At 38.8% G+C, this 18839-nt stretch overlaps 1 protein-coding gene across 1 annotated transcript; it reads right to left on the reverse strand.

Moving 5' to 3' along the window:
- Window positions 1–736: 736 nt before the first annotated feature.
- On the reverse strand, window positions 737–9841 carry CTXN3 (cortexin 3). Its single transcript, XM_030567251.1, has 2 exons — window positions 9570–9841; window positions 737–1435 (listed from the first exon to the last, which is right to left on the reverse strand). The coding sequence occupies exons 1-2, from the start codon at window positions 9573–9575 to the stop codon at window positions 1094–1096; spliced, it is 348 nt and encodes a 115-aa protein (XP_030423111.1). The 5' UTR covers window positions 9576–9841; the 3' UTR covers window positions 737–1093.
- Between the last annotated feature and the right edge of the window lie 8998 nt (window positions 9842–18839).

An 18839-nucleotide genomic window follows, 5' to 3' on the forward strand; every position in this document is an offset into this window, starting at 1 on the left:
GCTGGGGTTTGGGTTGATGTACTTCATTGTTTCTTGTGTACCAGGGGGGAACTCTGTGCCAGCAGTGGTAGCTTTATTCATTTTCCTAAGAGACAGCAGCCCTTGTGTCTCATGCAAATTGAGCAATCGCCTTGGTTGGAGGTACCAGGCTTCACAATAAAGGACCCTCTCTGCCCTCTGGAGCTGGCAATAGCAATTGGGAATTATCTGCATGAACTCCAGCTACATTCTATGTGTTAGGTGTAGCTGTATTGAATGGCGGAGGAATAAGCCAGAGCAGCTTTGAAGAGCTGTGATTGTGATATGAAGAAATCTGGTCTGAGTCTCCCCGTCCCCCGTATGCATATTATAAAAGGAAAGAGATGCATAGGGACCTTGAGGTTCCAGTCTGCATCATTTCAATACAGAATGCTATGGCTAGATAATAATCAAAAGACCTAACTTTTACATAATGCTTTACTTCAGTAGTTCTCAAAGAATGTTACAACATTATCCCCATTTTGCAGATGGGAAACTGAGGTACAGAGTGGTACAGTGACTTTTCCCAAGGTCACCCAGCAGGCAAGTGACAGAGCTAGGAATAGGCCCAGTATCACTGGGCCAAATGGTTGCTATGTGATTCCTTAACTTCCTTCCACCCCTCCCTCCCCCCACCCTTACATTTATTTTAAAAGTCAAAGTCAATGGGGCTTTAAAAGTTTATTTAATCGCCACATACAATTCATAAAAGAACATTCCTACCCCACCAGTAAATCTACTGATGCTTGTAAAAAAGCTACTTTCAAACAATAAGGCTTTCTCCAGCAACTACAAATCAAAGTACTATTCTGAGTCATAAGATACTATCTATGTTATATATTGTTCCAATATGTTTTGAAGCACAGTTGTTTTATTTTTTCCCTCCATTAGAAGAATCACCAGTCTATCTTCAAATTTTAACTCGCTTTGACATTTATTTAAAAACAAATTAATGTTTTGTGCAGTCATGCAAGGCAGCTTTTATAATATCTGAGAAAATTGGGGGGAAACAAATCTACATTCCAGGATTTTTTTTTAAACCAAACTCCTCTAAATGGTATTTCTGAGTCTCAGTCTAAGCCAGGGCATAATCAAACTGGCCTTTCTCTAGCCCATCAAGTCTGTCAGCCCAGGTTGAGGTTGGCATACTCCTGTAGGGGTCTAAGAGAATTCGGAAGCATCGGACAATGAGGATGCCTAAGAAAATAAATAATAAGATCACAAAGACAAATGTGGTTTTCTGCTCCAGGGTCAAGGTAGCGTCTTGTGGAACATTCCCAGGTGGCAACAAAGTAGAGGTGATAGGTTCTCCTTCCATTGTCCAGGGAAGCTGAAAGGAGTAATCCCACAGTTTCCTTATTTTCATCATCAGTTTGCTGAGGCTATGGTAGAAGTCACTTAGATGCACTTGTGTTATCTGCAGAGGAAGGGGAATAAATGTTAGCTATGAATGTACCTAATTTTTTTGTGTGGTCTCATCTGAATGCAGAGGGCATATGGGAAAGAACACCATGGTTGCTTCCATTCCATGTTTATTGGTTTCATAATATGAAAGGCCTAATATTACTGTTAAATATCATGAACAGACATCTTGTCTATAAGATGGCCAAGTACTGGGTGGTAAATCTGATCATGTACCATTTGGATTGATGTAGAATTTTCCCTCTCTTCAAGGGGAAGCATCAGGGTTCTAGTCACTCTGCTCAGAGAACACTGTTAAAAGGACCAAAAGGAAAGGTCTGAAGCAGACAGTGTCTCATTCCACCTGGGAGAAGAGTGTCATTACTGTGCCAGCAGTTTTGGAGGAGGAGCATCAGAAATTAATAAAAAAATTTAACGCCTTTTATCCATAATGATCCCAAATGGACCCAGATGACACAGACAGTGATCTCTTACATACAACTGAAATGCAGACACCTCTGAGCTGGATGCTGTCAGCCATTCTGTGCCCATAGCACAACATGGCATTTATAAAAGACAGGGAAAGTAGCTTCTCCATTTGAAACAAGAGGAATTTTAGGAAGGCAGACTGAAATTACTCAAATGTAGCCCAACATATTAGTTAATGCCCTTACTTCATGCTGAAATTCAACCTATGATCTTTTATAAGTAGAGTGAGTCAGAAGCTAGGTTTCACATTTCAAAGCATGCCATAGTGCTATGTAATGTCATCAGGTCAGTACTGACTCAAGGCCAGATCATGCCATCCTTGCATATGGTCCCACGAAATCAATGAGTAAAGTGAAATGTATTCAAATGGGTGCCCAAATGTGGCTGTAAGAATGTCCCCTACCAAAATCATCAGCACTGCTTACAGTACTTACATTCCTCTTAGTCTCACCTCAGGCATTGGCAAGGCCTAAACCTACCTAGATTATGAAATCCATATGAGGTATGATGGCTGCAGGTTATCCCTGTTTGTCCCCGATTTAGTGCAATAGGAGCACTTCATGCAAATGGTAAGAAAAGAGACTGTTTTTAAACAAAAATGAACCTGAGCTAGGAGGAAGGACACAAAAGTGTGGAAGGAAGCAAAACTTTTATGTTGACATTTAAATCCATTGAGAATTAGCTGTCATTTACAATGGAGACCTGGTCAGTAATGACTTACAAGCACATGTCAATAAAAATAATTACCATTGAAAGTGGTACTGAAAAAGCACAGTTATATAATTACACATCAAGCATAATTTTAAAACCACACATACCTCAAATAAAACAATGGAAGAGGTAATAAAAGAACAAATGTCCCAGCTGTACAATTATTAATGCCTGAACCAATGTATAACAAATGACAGAATGATTTAAAAGTTGTTAATTTCAAATCTTTGGAAGTATATTTCCAGCTATCAGCTGATGAAAAATGTGCGAGCCTGGCTAATAAAAAGAGCTGTAAGCCTAAGATCAAGCAGTTTAATAAAAGTGTCAGATCTTAGACGATAAATGGAGGAGGAAATGTAAGTAAGGTCCAATGATAAATCTTTGAGACACAGGATTATAACATTGTGGTAATGATGCTATAATGAAGGTTGAAAACAATCTACTGTTACAAAAAAACCCCTTCATTTTAGTCACTAAAGCCCTGAGTTAGCAAAGCACTTCAGCACATGCTTAAGTCTCAAAGACTACAACGACTTTAGCATGTGCTTTAAGTTAATCACAATCTTAAATTCTTTGTTGAATTGGGGCTTGAAAGTCTCTCCTAAAACTACCTTTTGGAGATACATTTTGTCATGGTTGCTTTTAGCACAGATTTGAGTATTTTAGGAAAGGTTTGGAAACATACATTCAGTAATGTACAATCATCTAAAAATGGGCTAAGGATTTTGGGGATGGCAAGAAATGGAAAGTTTTCACCTCTCAAGAAAGTACAGATTTTTACTGTGCTTGAAAAACCTCATTTTAAACTTAGCTGGTCTAAATTGCTCAGTAAAACACAGATGCTTTGCATTCTTTGAAGAAACCTGATTTCAAAATCATTTGATGAATTATTAAAGATTGTGAGCTAATTACTTTCTTTAAGGATTGAACAGGCACCAAAAATGGGGTGTGTGCTGAATGACTGCAGATGCAGAGATGTGTTGGGTAATCATTCTCATAGCCATAACTGGTTTTAGTTGATTTTACATATCAACAGAAGTGTGAAGCATGCTTTGGACTTGGCAGCCTTTCAACCCCAGACTGCTCGTTATCATGCTACAACTACATGCACCAACACCAAAAAAAGTCAACACAAAAGCCAGTTAAGGCTACTTCTTAGGCATAAGTCTTGCCAACACTTAACCAAACGTTGTAAGCTTTTTGGAGCACAAAGGGTCTCTCCTTAAGTTCATACTGGAGTTCAATGGAGAACAATGGGGCTCTGATCCTAACTGTGGCCACTGCAATATAAAAGTTAAATCCAACAACAAAATGTTGCTTAATGACAACAAAGTGCTTATCTTTCACATCATTTACAAAACTCACCTTTCTGAAAGCAAGGAAATGACTGCCTAAGGACCTCAGAGATCTTACACTGCCCACAGAGCAGACAAACATGTTGGGACAGATTCTCAGCTCCCAGTCCAGCTCCTTTGCACCATTCCTGAGCAACTGTGGGTTCCCTTTGTGTAGGATTTCCTTGCTCTCAAAGAGTTGGCTAAGTGATTCTAGCAGCTTCCTACAGCACTCTGACAGTGTGACACCATTGGAGCTGTGTACCAAGGACTCCTCATGGCAACGGCTGTCCCCAGTATAGGGGGCTACAGGGAAATGCTAATACAACCTCAGGCTGTATTATCTTCCCTGGGAAATATCTGTGCATTCATCCCATCCACAACCTACCCTTTTCTCCTCCAGCCTGTGTCCCCTTTCCGAGTATAGATTCTAGATTTGGGAGGAGATCTTTGTGAGGCCTGGGAGATGGAAGGTATGGTGCCACAGAAGTAGCCAAACAACTTTTCCACATACACCTCTACCCCTCTATAACACGACCCGATATAACACAGGTTCGCATATAGCGCGGTAGCAGTGGGGCTCTAGCGGCACTTTAAAGGGTCTGGGGCTTCGGTTGCTGCAGGGAGTCCAGGGCCCTTTAAATCACCGCTGGAGCCCTGCCACTCTGCAACCCCGGGGCTCCAGCAGCAGGGCTCACCGGAAATTTAAAGGGCTTGAGGCTCCCCACGGCTGGAGCCCCGGGCTCTTTAAATCACCACTGCAGCCCTGCCACCACTACAGCCCTGCCACCGCTACCCCAGTATAACGGCGTTTCACCTATATCGTGGTAGGGATTTTTGCCTTCCCATGACCACGTTAGATTGGGGTAGAGCTGTAGTTCTAGGGAGATCTGTGCATAAAGGGTTCCTTTCATGTACAGACTTCAGGGTGGTAGTGGCATCTTACACTGCAAGCTTCTTGGAGCATAGACTGTCTTTCTGTTTGTTTGTACAGCACATAGCATAACAGGGCCTTGATCCTGACTGGGTCTTCTGTGAGATATCATGATACAAATGATATTATCATCTCCACTTTAGAGACTGAGAAATGGAAGCAGAGAGTGATTAAGTGACTTGCCAAAGGGCTTACGGGAAGTAGAGCGGCAAAGTCAGCGATCGGAGCCAGATTTTCCACTTTTCCATTAGCCACAAAACCATCCTTCCACCCCTCATGACTTTTCACCTTCTCGTCTATAGAGTGGTTTATGAAACATTGATGATAATTGTGTAAAACTCAAATAATGATATTGCATATGTATACATTGATCCAGAGAGGAATTCATCATAGGCATCACAGAAAGTTACGACTGAAGTGGCAGCTGTCAGATGATCAAAAACAGAATAGGACTGTGGTGATCTGAATATGTTTCTTATTGTTGGTTTTAAAAGCCAGCCGGAGCTGGGCTAGGTTATTACCTGGATTAGACATCCTCAAGGGAAAAAATATTATAAACAGAGGTTTGTCTAAACACCAGGCTGCTGTCTATATGACTTAAATAGAATTAAGACTGATTGAGCAAACAGATTAGCCTTTAACTCAATGAGTAGCTTTAAGAGGTAAAGGCACTCAAGTTCAATTTCTTGTTGAAATGATTTCCTCACAGATATGAATAATCTTTCATTTAATGAGTACACAATTGAATAGCTTTCTGTACACATCCATCTCTGTTATTACCATTCATTCTTGCTAACATATACATAACCATTAGCTCATTTTATTATAGTTCCGGCTGAGATGGCACTTTCAAGCTAAGTCCCTCAGTTGTAGTAGCTATACATTTTTTAAAACAAGAAAACTCAAATGCTTATGATTAATGCCAGACCAGAAGGCTTTGTTTTGTTTTTGTGGATTAGGCAGAGATGTTCAAATAAATCAGTGGAGGTCTATTTTAATGGAATACATCATTTTCCTTGGAACAATAACTAAAACATACCAAGGACCATGTCACTGCCATATAGGGACTGAATGTTTAGTTCAAACAAGTCAGAAACAGAATTAGGGTTACCACAGCCAGCTTAACTCTGTCCCCTTGCACATTTGCATGACATTAGGATCGCTCACTCTTTTGGACAGTCTCTCTCCATCATTAAGGTTGTGACAAGGTTATCATTATCAATTAAATTTTGACCTGTTCCTAGTTTCACCCAGACTCACCCAATCTACAATGACTGGACAATCTACTCTGGATGTTGTAAACCTCTATATTATTGCTGGTTCAGTTACCTATCTCATGCTACAGAAACCACCTACTTGTAAACCTGAAGTTTGTTAAAGTTTGAGGTGCCTTTGCAGGAGACAAACCACCCAAGTATATGGGGTTGAGAAGGTTACTAGCTTTGATACTGATGCGCTTATTGAATACATTAAACTGCTTTAGAAAGTTGGGACACAGGCTACCAGAAATATGCAAGCAGAGTTAAGGTCAGTGCACCTTAAATCAGCATTTCTAGACTTTCCAACATTTGGTTTTGAAAAAGGCAAACTTTCATTGAAAATGGTCTTGTTTTTTAATTATTTCTTTTTAGGGTTTCTGGCAAAGCTTTCAAGCTTCTTATTTTGAAAATAATATAACAGACTAATGGAAAAGAATTGGGCATGGTGGTGTGCTCCTGTAATCCCAGCTATTTGGAAAACTAAAGCTAGCAGATCGCTTGAGCTCAGGGGTTCGGTGCTGTGGTGTGCTATGCCAGTTAGGCGTCCGAAGCCACTGACAGCCTGGCCAGTGAGTGGCTGAACAACTCAAATGCCGTATTATGATCGGTGGTCTCTCTATGAGGGCTGATGGACCGAGCGATCAAGACGACAATGGAAAGGAACTGTTCTTTTTTTAAATGTCACTCTTCCAAAACCACTGTGTTTGTAACTGAATTGGACTTTGCACTGTTATGTTTAAACTGCACCTTTTTCTATTACCATTTATATAAAATAGTATTTTATATAATTGAATATAGGATTTGTGTTTGTTTTATGAAAGACTCTTGTAATGTATATGTGCAAGAGGGAACTTGAAATCTCAATTTGCTAACTTTTGTACAATTAGAATCTCATCCTTTACCATTCAGTGTGTTGTGTTTTTTGCAATTCTTATACTATATTTGTGTATAAACACTGCAGTGAACAGAGTCAAATATTTGCAAAACCGCCCAATTTTTGAAACACATTTGATGTTTGGTAGCAAATAAAATTCTAGGCTAGACCCCACCTACTGTAAATTGAAGTAGCTCCACTGCAGTCAGTGGTGCTACACAGATTAACACCAGCTGAGGATTTGGCCCTTTGTTTCTAGGTGTGACGAAGAACGCATAATCTCCAGGCTTTTAAAGATATCAGCAAAGGAAATTCAGAGACAAAATCCTGGAATTATTATTTTTATATTATTTTATATATATTTATATTTGTATATATTTATATATATTATTTTTATACAAAATTCCCTTTCCATAGACTAAAAATGAAATTCCAGGTTAAATGTATTCCAGGTTAGATTTATCTCTATTGTTTAATAAATCACTTGCTATATAGTTTTATGCAAATTACCTAAAATTAACAAGCAACCCTTTAAAATGAGCTGAATCAGTGGGGGAATCTGACCAGCTAAAACCAGTTCTGAGCATATAGATACACAATTTAAAGAGTTTTGACCCACTTTAACATATCGGACCAAATTCTCATATTGGTGTAAATGGCCAGAGGGGCCATTGATTTAATTGCTTTAGATTTATCATGGTAGAGAATTTGGCCCCTGAAAACGGTAAAATGTATAAATAATAAACATGTTAGGACTGAGATTATGTGGGAATATCCTTGCTTTTTAGATAAAACTTGGGGACCAAATTTTGTCCTTAGTTACACCCATGCAAACTCACTGACTTCATTCTTAAGAGCAGAATTTGTCTCTGTGACTTCACAAGGTGCCCCATAAGTGTGCATAATTTAATGTAAGTATATGGATTTAATGGCGCACGTGGGTTTCCATTATGGCTTATCTAGTGTAATGTAAATCATGTGATTGCATGCAAGACCTAAGTTGTGTCACAGCCACATGTACTATTTTTCTATAGTATCCTTTCTAGTTTAGCAGAATAGTCACAGCATTTCCTTACATACAAACACCATACAAGCTTCTTCGCGCTCAAACATCCCTATTCTAAACATCTGCAGAAAGATTTTTTCTGTACACTCACAACTCTATTGTAGTGATAGTCATATCAAAGCCACCTGGAATACATATAACTTCACAAAACTAGCCACTAAATTGACAAATTGTATTAAATATGCCCACTGTGGTATCTACTTATGCCTCACAACCCTCATGTACAATATCGCACTTTGACCCTGACAACCGTCACTGCACAGTCTGAGTGTGAATGCAGTGACTCTTGTCTTACTTTACACTGCCTCACCCTCTCCTATTTATGAACTCAGGGTCAGCAGATTGCCACTGCCCCCCGTGCACACACATCCTCTTCTTCTTCCCAACAGCTCTTAGGGGCAGAGCCTCGCAGCCTGGTGGTATGGCTAGAAAAAGACCACATAGTGCAAGCATCAGTGACTGACTTTGTTAAAGCAACTTGATGGAGTTAATTGGATTTCAGGGGTAATATTAATATTATATCACAATAAAAGGAACTGTACTTTTTCTTTGGCTGCCTCTCCAATAACGCTGTGTACTGTAATTATGTTGAATAGTATATGATAATGTTTAAACTGCACCTATATCTTTTACCTTAGATGTATAGAAGTAGCATTTTGTAATACTAAATATATGCTGTGTGTATTCATTTAATTGTAATACCTATTGTAAGGTATATACACATAGAGGCAAAGTTACTGGGAGAACCACTTAGTGCCAGAATCAGCAACTGACTTTACTGAAGTAACTGCTCACTTTACTGGCTAACTGGATTTAAACAAAAGGAACAGCATGTGGGAGTCAGCTGGTATAAATCAGCATAGCTTCAATGGGTTTACACCATCTATGGACCTGGCCCCTAATCTGAACCCACCATACAAAATACACTATTTCCTTTTCCCTTTGTCTCCATGTACTTTTCCTTCTAAAAAGTCTACAGCTAGCATTGTAGCTAACAAAATTTAGAAATGCTAGCATTGTAATTCTTTCCCCATTGCATATTGCTAAGGCATGTCCATAATATATTAAATGTTAAAGCCCTTTAAGCTAACATGTTATTAAAATATTTGATTAGGCTGAATCCCACTGGGAAGAAATAATCCGATTACAATTACAAATCTTTCCAAATTAAGAAATCCGCTGCTCAGTGAGACTAATATATTTTACATTCCTCTTTCTTGCATTAGTAAAGGTCAACTTTGTTAACCTTAATGAACTTTTCAAAAAATAAACATAAAAAAACAGTACAGGTCACATACACTTCGTATTAATTTATTTTAGATACATTTAATTTTAGCAGGTTTTAGATCTCCATGTCACAAAATCTTACCTTCTATCCAGGATATATTGCATATAAACAGTATTAACCAGGCATGTAAAATACAAAGATTCTTTATTAAATAAATAAGTACAATTGGGCATACAGTTTTTGTTATAAAAGTACCTTCATCTAGTCGAGAGAAAACCCGACCCATTTCCTTCTGCAGCTGTTACGGGTAGCTCCAGGTATCTTTAGTTTCCATTCTTCTTCACCTTCTTCGTAATGTAAGTGCAAAGTAGCAGGGGCTGCAAAGAATCTGGACGAACACCTAAGCACTAAAGCTGCCTTTAAAAGGCTTAGAATTTTACATGAAAAACAATGTTAGACAAGAATGCTGTTTGTGTGTTAGAAATAATTAGCTGACAAGACTGTCGTTTCTTTGAGGCGAGGCATGATTTCAGTTCTGCCTCAGCAACTCTTCAGTAGATTCTGCTTCACTGAGTAGAGTGGCAGCCTAGCAATCTGTCTGAAACTGTCTTCAGGAGAATATTAACATTCAAAAGTAGTGCAGGAAATAAATAAAAAAAGCATAGCGCATTCCCATATCTTTGCTAAAACTGAAGCCATAAATATACCAGTATTTCCCTTTTTACTGTAAGGATTGCTGTCAGTATTAGACAAATAGCATTCATCAGCCAATCTGATTACAGTTTGTGACCTTCAGGAAAACTCCTTAATTAGAAGACTTCTAAAAAACAATGTGTGAGAGTAATTCTCGGCTACATTTACTATATAAAAATAACCTGCCAGCAACTTCATATGGCATGCACCCGTCAATGTAGCTGTTGATTGTTTTTAAACTTATTTTGATTAATTTCTTTTTTCCTGGATGCCCTATTTGTTTTCAAGCCATGTGCAAAAGCTTCCCTTAATAAAATAGCAGCTTTATTTGAGGAAAAAACACTCTGTAAAGCAACATGGTTCTTATTTTCCCTTCCTGAAAGAAAACAACGCTAGTTTTAAAATGGTGTGCCAAGTAAATGACATTGATTTAAACACTGTTTTTCCCCTGGTTTCCACTTTTTCTGAAGGGGCTCAGGGGGGCAGGAGAAAGGATGAACAATTTATAGTTAGATAGGGCATTTGTGCTACAGTCCTGTGTAGGGGACAATGTGGAAACAATCCCTCCAGCAGCAGCATCATAGGACAATTTGTTTCCCATCTAAGGCACAATCCGTTTCCCAAGGTGCTTTGATGGTTATTGAGGGAGGCTCTTTGTGGTCCCCCTTCCATCCCTGCAGGCCCATTTGAGGACTAAATGCACTCTGGCCTTTAACGTTTTGTCTGATTTCACCATAGTAAACAAAGAGGAATAATATCTTCACTCATTCATCACACACACATGCAAAATTCCACATACACTGCTATAAGAGCCCAGTGGTTCCAGGTGGGGAGGAGCGGCAGCATGAATGCAGAAACAGGGGTTGTACTGAGCTTTAGTCCTGGTCTACGCACAGCTTTTTTACAGGTGTACCAATTTCAGTTGTGGGTATGATTTTTTTTTTTAACTGAAAGAGTTATACCAGTACAAATCCTAGTGTGGATGCAGTTATACTGAAATAACAGTGTTATACCAGTATAAACCTAATTATACCAGTATAACTGTGTACACACTAGGGTATTGTGCTTCTTTAATAATACTGGAAAGTGGTACAACTTATACGTGTAGCTAGCCAAGGCCTTACAGTGTTGGTACACAGAGATAGTACACTACTGCCTCACTAAAACTGAATTACTAAAAAGAGCCCAATTCAGGACAGCTTTGTGGTCCCAGCAAAGTTATGTGGGTTATCGGGAGGTACTTTTGTGTTTTTAAAGAATAAACTGTTTCTGCTGAGCACTTCTTATTGAATTATTCCCTTTGTGACACCAACTTCAGCCTTTGTATACTAATCCACTCAGTTTCTCTCCTAGCTAGAGGATCAGCATGAATATACACAACAACCAAAAGATAAAGGCAGGATGGAAGAGGTTTGTTAGATCCAAGAGGAAAACTGTATGTGAGAGGCTGTTTTACTATATTAAACAGAGTTGTAGATAGGTTCTAAATAATTGGAAAATGTCATTAATGAATTTTTTTTCTTTTGGTCTGCCCTTCTTTGAAGAGACTCACAACTCTGAATGCTCCAATGAATGCACAGTTTGTGGCTAATAAACATGGAGACAGAGAGAATTGATGAAACAATGGGTTTAAAGATTCATTTTATCTTTTTTTGTTTTGTATTTTATAAAAGTCTTACAAACAGATGACAACAGTGACATTCATTTAAGGCCCAATAAAGTCCATGGGAGTCTTTCCAGTGAGTTTATTGGGCTTTAATGCAGTGGCCTTGCGTACTATTGATATCAGTAATGACATCACTGTGCTGTAGTTACCAAATTAACAATACCTCCCACAATTGTCCAATAGTATTTACTATGGGCTTAAATCCTTATGTCCTTGCTCTATTACGCTCACACTTTACTGCACTTTGGTTTGCCATAGCAAGGACCTCAAGCTTTCTCTTTGTAACTATGGCATGGCAGAGCTGTGCTTGTGAAGATTACATACATCACATTTGGTGAAAACACTCTGTAGGAACAGCAAGGTAAAAATCTATTATAGCCATTTTAGTCAATTGCTCTCCAGAGGTAACACTCAAACCATCCCACTAATTAATTCTCATTACAGTACTAAACTACAGCATCTCTATATCTGACTCTATTTGGTGTTCAAGGGATGTTCGTGGTGTGATTTTATTAATAGGCCTGAAGGTATCGTTTTAAGTTAGCTGGTTATTATTGCACAACCTTTCCAAAAGGCTATGAAAAAATAAAATGTCATCCAGAGATCCAATGAAACCTCTGCACCAATACTTACCATGAATCCGCCACATCACTGGAAGAATCCTACTCATTTTGATTCACTCTTCATCCTGCCATGTCACTCAAAATGAGCTGTGCAAAACTGACAGCTCTGAAAGTCACAGAATATTGCAAACATTCTGTAAGAACACATCTAGAGAAGTTTCTAAGATATGCAAGCAGGTCTGAGACTACCAATTCTTCTGTCTCCGACTGACTGAATCCAACTCTCTTTCTCAGATACACCTCTACCCCAATATAACGCTGTCCTCGAGAGCCAAAAAACATCTTACCACGTTATAACTGAAACAGAGTTATATCGAACTTGCTTTGATCCACCAGAGTGCGCAGCCCCGCCCCCTTGGAGTGCTGCTTTCCTGCGTTATATCCGAATTCATGTTCTATCGGGCTGCGTTATATCGGGGTAGAGGTGTATCTGGGGATTACAGACTTCTTTGCTGTTAGACTCTACACCCATGTGAATTGACCGAAGGGAAGCCAGAGAAACATGCTAATGGCTTGCTCTATTTCTCATTGTCATGTATCTTGTCAGACTGGCTGCTAGGCATGCATGTTCCAGCAGTGGCTGATCCTAAAGCAGGACTGAGCACTAACCTTGTAGCAGATAAACATGTCAACTCTGACATTCTGAAAATAGGCTGCGTGCCAGATTCACTGAAATGGATGCAGGGAGATGTTATACTTCCCTGAGCCAGCTTGGCCCCCTCTGTGCTCCAAGTCAGATCCATCTTAAATGAGGGCAGGCGCTAGCTTCACATCTACCTTTACCTCATTGTTTTCTTGGGGAAAAGGGAGAAGGGGAAGAGAGAGAAACTCTATTTTTAGGAGGTGAGATCCACTGGAGCTCCACTGACAGATGCTGTGAGGGGCACAGTGTTCCAATGCATCCCTGATGACTCTCCCCATGGTACCCCTCAGGCCAAAATTTTCTACATGCCCCGTAAGAAAGGGGGAATGGCAAAGTTTTTTTGACACTTGCATCATCCTGGTCTGGTGGACTTTCTGTTGTCATGAGTCTCTGAGACTGGTCTAGAACTCAAGCTAACCCTACAGTTCCATCTGGTAGCTTTTCTGGACATGCTCCTCTTGCCCATCCATCCAGACTCTAAAACATTGAATCTCTTAATATTGAAGGGATTTGAGTGCAAGTTAAATAGAGCTGTAAATTATGGTTATAAAATGTCAAGTAAAATGCAATATAATTAACTTTAAAATAATTCATTATACTTACTCCTAGCATGCTTGTTATCTATTTGCAATGGTAGAAAAAGGATAAAAAATAATAGGTATAATTGGTCAACAATTTTCTGCAAGAATAGTTTTCAGATGATAAATGCAGTTTCTGCAAAAAATAAAAAATTTCCACAAGAAATTTGGATTGTGTTCAGTTGTGCTGAAATTTTTTAATTTTCTGTCAGGATAATCAAAATGAAATATTTTGTTTCTGCTCAGTTCAGTCTGAACTGGAATATTTCATTTTATTGAACTAATCTGAAACCTTCCATTTTGAATCAGTTCAGAAAAAATTAAACGGTATTTCGCTAGTGTATTGTGCTTTTGTGTTCTTCACAGTTTTTCTAGAATAATACCATTGTCATATTTTCCATATTCTTAACTTGTTTTGATATGAAGAACTATACTACTCGACAACTCCTATAAAAAGTGGTTTAATTATAATTATGATCAATACTTATATGGGCATCATTTCTGAAATCAGTGTGCATTCAAAGATAGACACAAGCATTTTTTTAAATGTAACTATAAAAGCAATCTTTCATAGTCACTTCGATTTTGAGCAAAAACCCACAAGTGTGAGGATTTTAGCAAAAATGCCACATTCACTGAGATTCAGTGACATTCCTGCCAGTTCCACCACAAGTGTAAAACTATATTTTGCATAAGTAAATTAATTTTTTGTCTTTCATTGAAAGTTGGCCTTTAGGCCACTGGCTGGCTCAGACACCTGTAAGAATCTATCCCCATTATGTATTTGTCTGGCACCATGAGAATATTCTGGCACATATATTATAAACATTGTGGATCACGTTTGGTTCCAAAAACAAAGCTAAAATTGGGATGTTTATAGGTGCTTGGAGGACATGGAGTTTTCCCCCTACTCCTTCCTCCCAGGCCACAAAGCTCTAGTACTGGCACACCCTTAAGCCCTCTATAGAGCTGATTTTGAAAAGTAGATCTGTACAATCATAGATCTACTTTCTATACTTCTGCTTCTTCCCAATTATCCCCTCCATCCTGTTGCGTGTAGAGGTGTGTGTGCACACGTGTGCGTATTTCCTCCTCATTACATTATGGCCCTGTAGGTCCAAAATAACAGGATAGTTTAGGCATTTTTAAAGAAACATTTTGATCACATAAGCAGCAGTGACTCAAAAGGATGTATTTATTCTCTCTACTTACATCTATCTAACTCAAACATTGTTCCCTTTGGAGTTGGGGAAATTGTACCTCTAAATGAAAATATTTATTCAGTGTTCTTTTCCTGTCCAGATATGGAAAACTTATCACAGTTTTACTAACACTCATGATTTTATCACAAGTATCACAATATTTGCTGTTTTAATTAAAGCCCCAATTCCTGGAATCAGGTGATTGTGAGTATTTCAACTTTAACTAAAAAAAAATTTATGGTGGCAGAGAAAAGCTTCAAAGTGGGAACCCTTAAAGACTCAGAAAACACAAGACAAATAGAAAGAACCCAAATTTATTATTTTGGAAATCTCATGATTTTAAGTCATGTAGGGGATTGAGGGTGGGGGTGGGGACTGACTCTGGGGTTTTGAATGTGTGGAGTTGGCAGTACTGTATTAGTCCCAGTTATGGATGGATATATGGCCTGAAGCAGCAATCACAGAATCATAAAAGTATAGGGCTGGAAGAGACCTCGTAAGGTTATGTAGTGCAACCCACTGCACTGAGGCAGGACAAAGTAAACTTAGGCCATTCCTGACAGGTGTTTGTCCAATTTATTCTTCCAAACCTACAATGACAGGGATTCCACAGCCTACCTCTGAAGCCTATTTCAGTGCTTAACTACCCTTAAAGTTAGGAAGTTTTTCCTAATATCCAGACTAAATCTGTTGCAGATTAAGTTGATTAATCCTTGTCCTGCATATGAACGACAGCTGATCACTGTCCTCTTTATTACAGCTCTTAACATATTTGAAGACAGTTAGCAGGTCCTTCCTCAGTCTTCTTTTCTCGAGGCTAACGCTTTTTAACATAGGTCAGGTTTTCTAAATAGTTTATCATTTTTGCTGCTCTTCTCTGGACTCTTTCCAATTTACCTACATCTTTCTTAAAGTATGACACCCAGAACTGGATACAGTACTCCAGCTGAGGCAGCACCAGTGCTGAATGGAATAGGACAATTACTACCCATAATTTGCATTAAGTCATAGAGTTTAAGGTCAGACGGGACTACCAGATCCTCTAGTCCAACCTCCTGTATATCACAGGCCACCAATACCACCCACACACTAAACGCAGAAACTAAAATTAGACCAAAATATTACAATCTATAGGAGACTGGACTATTATGTGCCACAGGCAAAGAACAGGCGGGATGGAGATGCACCAGTGACAGAGGCCCCCACAATGGCAGAGAAATGATTAAGTTAGATATGTCTGATAATCTGACCAAGTTAAGTGAAGAGGGTAAAATGTCAACATGGCTTAGGGAAAAGCCACATTTTAAACTGAATTTATTCTGGATATTGTGCTTTTTCTCGTTTCTAGTTGACCTGCCCTGACCATTTTATAGTAGCTTAAACAGTCACCACTTTTATACCAGCCGGCATACAGATACATCAATGAGACTAGTTTAAATCCTGTTTATATGGTCATCATCTACCAAGGATCTTAAAATTTGGTTCAGGTAGAGGTGGGAATCACATTTCATCTTTTCATTAAGCATTTCTGTATACAGAGAAAGTTGAGGAACGGAGACGACAAGAATCACCACTGGGGTGAGGTGAGCATGACTGGAAGTTACCAAAGAGCTAAGATTTTCTAAGAGGTTATGAAGCACTCTCACATTTTTGTTTGTCCATTTTAAGTTTAAGCATGTATGGCCTAGGCGATAGTATTGCCAATTTCAAGCACTATTCATAAACAGTTCAATTATGGCACTTCTACAAAAATCAACAAAAATGTCTCCTGTTGCAAATCACATTGAGATTACCATACCATTTTTAGAAAGTGCTATAGATGAGAACCTTAATCCAAAGGTGGTGTTTAATACACTAGCTCATTTCAACATGACAATTCAGAAGATGGACTTGCATATTATGCTGCACTACTGATTCCTTTATTTTCAACTTGATTTGCACTCATTGTTTGTGCTGTAGGGGTATCAAACAAAAAGAGAGCTCCACAATATCATTTAAATAATTCATTATAAAATCAACATTTCAAACTGAATTTACTTTATTTGCATTCCTCTGTTTCTTTTAATGCAGCCTGGAAGTGTGGTCTAACATAACACAACACATTTCTGCTGCCAAAACAAAGATTATTGTAAAAAAAAATTAAACATTTCCGCTTTCCCCTCCCTCAAAAAACATAGTGTTTTATGTAAATTGCTGGGTAAAAATCTGAAAGCAATACAGCAGTGATAAATGCTGGTTGCATTTAAAAGGGTACTGGACAACTCATGACAGGCAGCTCTGGAAGAAAACAACTACTTAAAATTACAGCCCACATGTCCATGGCAGAATAAAAGGGCATGAATAATTCCATTTTTTCATTAGTACATTTTATTAACCAGTAACTAGCAATGTGAAATTTTACTGCTGTTGTTCTGATAATTAAAATACTGAATTAGGATCTATATCCTTAAAGAGAGCATTACAGCATATTAAATAAGAACCATGATACATTTCAGTTATGTCAGCTAGTGTGCCTTCAAGCAGCATTTTATGTCCAAGTGACACACACACACACAAACTGTAACAGCACTGAACAGACTTTATTGTTTAAAAAAATATAATTCTTCCCTAACATTCCTAATTCCATTAGCTAATAGTCCCTGAAAGTCCTTCAGAATAATATAAACAGCCTTGTAGCATTAAACAAGAATACAAGTGGGGGAGAGGTAAGGGACAAAACACTGACTTTTCTGCTAGATGATTTTTATTCTGATTTTCAATAACTCAGTAGAACAGACAGCTACAGATCAGAAATGAGATGGTATTGTCTTAGTAGCAATAGATATAGTAGATATAAGTGCTGGCACATGGAGAAATTTGAATGACAGTACGTTTTTCTCCTTCAAGATTTCCGTCTATGGTGCAAGAGTTGTCCCTTTTCACAACCATGTAACCTTTTCAGGATTGGGAGGGGGAGAGAGAAAGAAATGTCTCTAACAATAAACCCATTCTGTTGAAATTTTATGCAGTGCTCCACCTAGGTTTCGGCAGAGGATGCTGGTACCAGCCAAATAATTCTCCCCTGCTTTCTAAAAAAGTATTATTATTATTATTATTATTATTATTAAAAAAAAAAAGTCACTTACTTTTGGGGGTGGGAATGGGATGAAAGCGTCCTCTTGCTGGCTCTTCCAGAAATGCAAAAGGCCAGCTCTGCCCACATTGCTTTTTCTAGTTAAAGAAGACAGTGTCAATTTGAAAATCAGATTTATTTGAACAATTTGTACTTGCTATATTTACAATAGCTGAGATTACCGTAGCTGAAAGAGAATAACTGGGAAATATTTTTCACAGCTCATATATTTCAGTTGCAGTACTCTTGTGTATGATTTATAACAATAGTAGGCGTAACCCTTCTGCCAGGCAGAGTTGACAGCAACAAGGGCCGTGTTCAATACATAGGGGTTCCCTTTCAACAATACAATGCAAAACCGGCTTGAGCCCCCGACCAGTGACCTGAGGAAATTACGCACACACTCCTGGGTGCCTCAAAGAGGCAATACTTCCCCTCTCGCAAGCACAGAGTCTTGGTGTAGCAAAAATCTTTAATAACAGGAGGTAAACAACTCAGCATTAAATTGGGAAAACACCACAACTAAAGTCTGTAAACACAAACCATGAACCAGAAGACCCACTCACAAGTAGATTGGGCCATAACCTTTCCCTTTGGTTCTTGAGTCCAGCAACCCAAAAGTCACCTCACTCACAATTTCTATCCTTGGTCAGTGCAGCCCCAGAGTTCAAAAGTTCATCTGCAGAGTTTATCTCTCAGCCTGGGTGGAAGGGGAGAGGTATGGAGGCACTTTACATGCTCCGCTGCTCAGGCCCTTGACAGCTGATTGATACACTTCTCTGTAGGGTTCTGCTGCAGTCTTCACCGCCAGCCGCACCCCTCCACCAGCCGTTCTGCTAGTCAGGCCTCACGGCCAGCCACTCAGCTGGCCACACCTCTCCACTAGCCACTCATCAATATGTCAAAATGCTGCTTGAAGGCACAGTAGCTGACATAATTGAAATTTATCATAGTTCTTATTTAATGTGCTGTAATGCTCTCTTTAAGGATATAGATCCTAATTCAGTA

This window comes from Gopherus evgoodei, chromosome 6, assembly GCF_007399415.2.
Source record: "Gopherus evgoodei ecotype Sinaloan lineage chromosome 6, rGopEvg1_v1.p, whole genome shotgun sequence".
In the NCBI taxonomy this organism is placed as follows: Eukaryota; Metazoa; Chordata; order Testudines; family Testudinidae; genus Gopherus; species Gopherus evgoodei.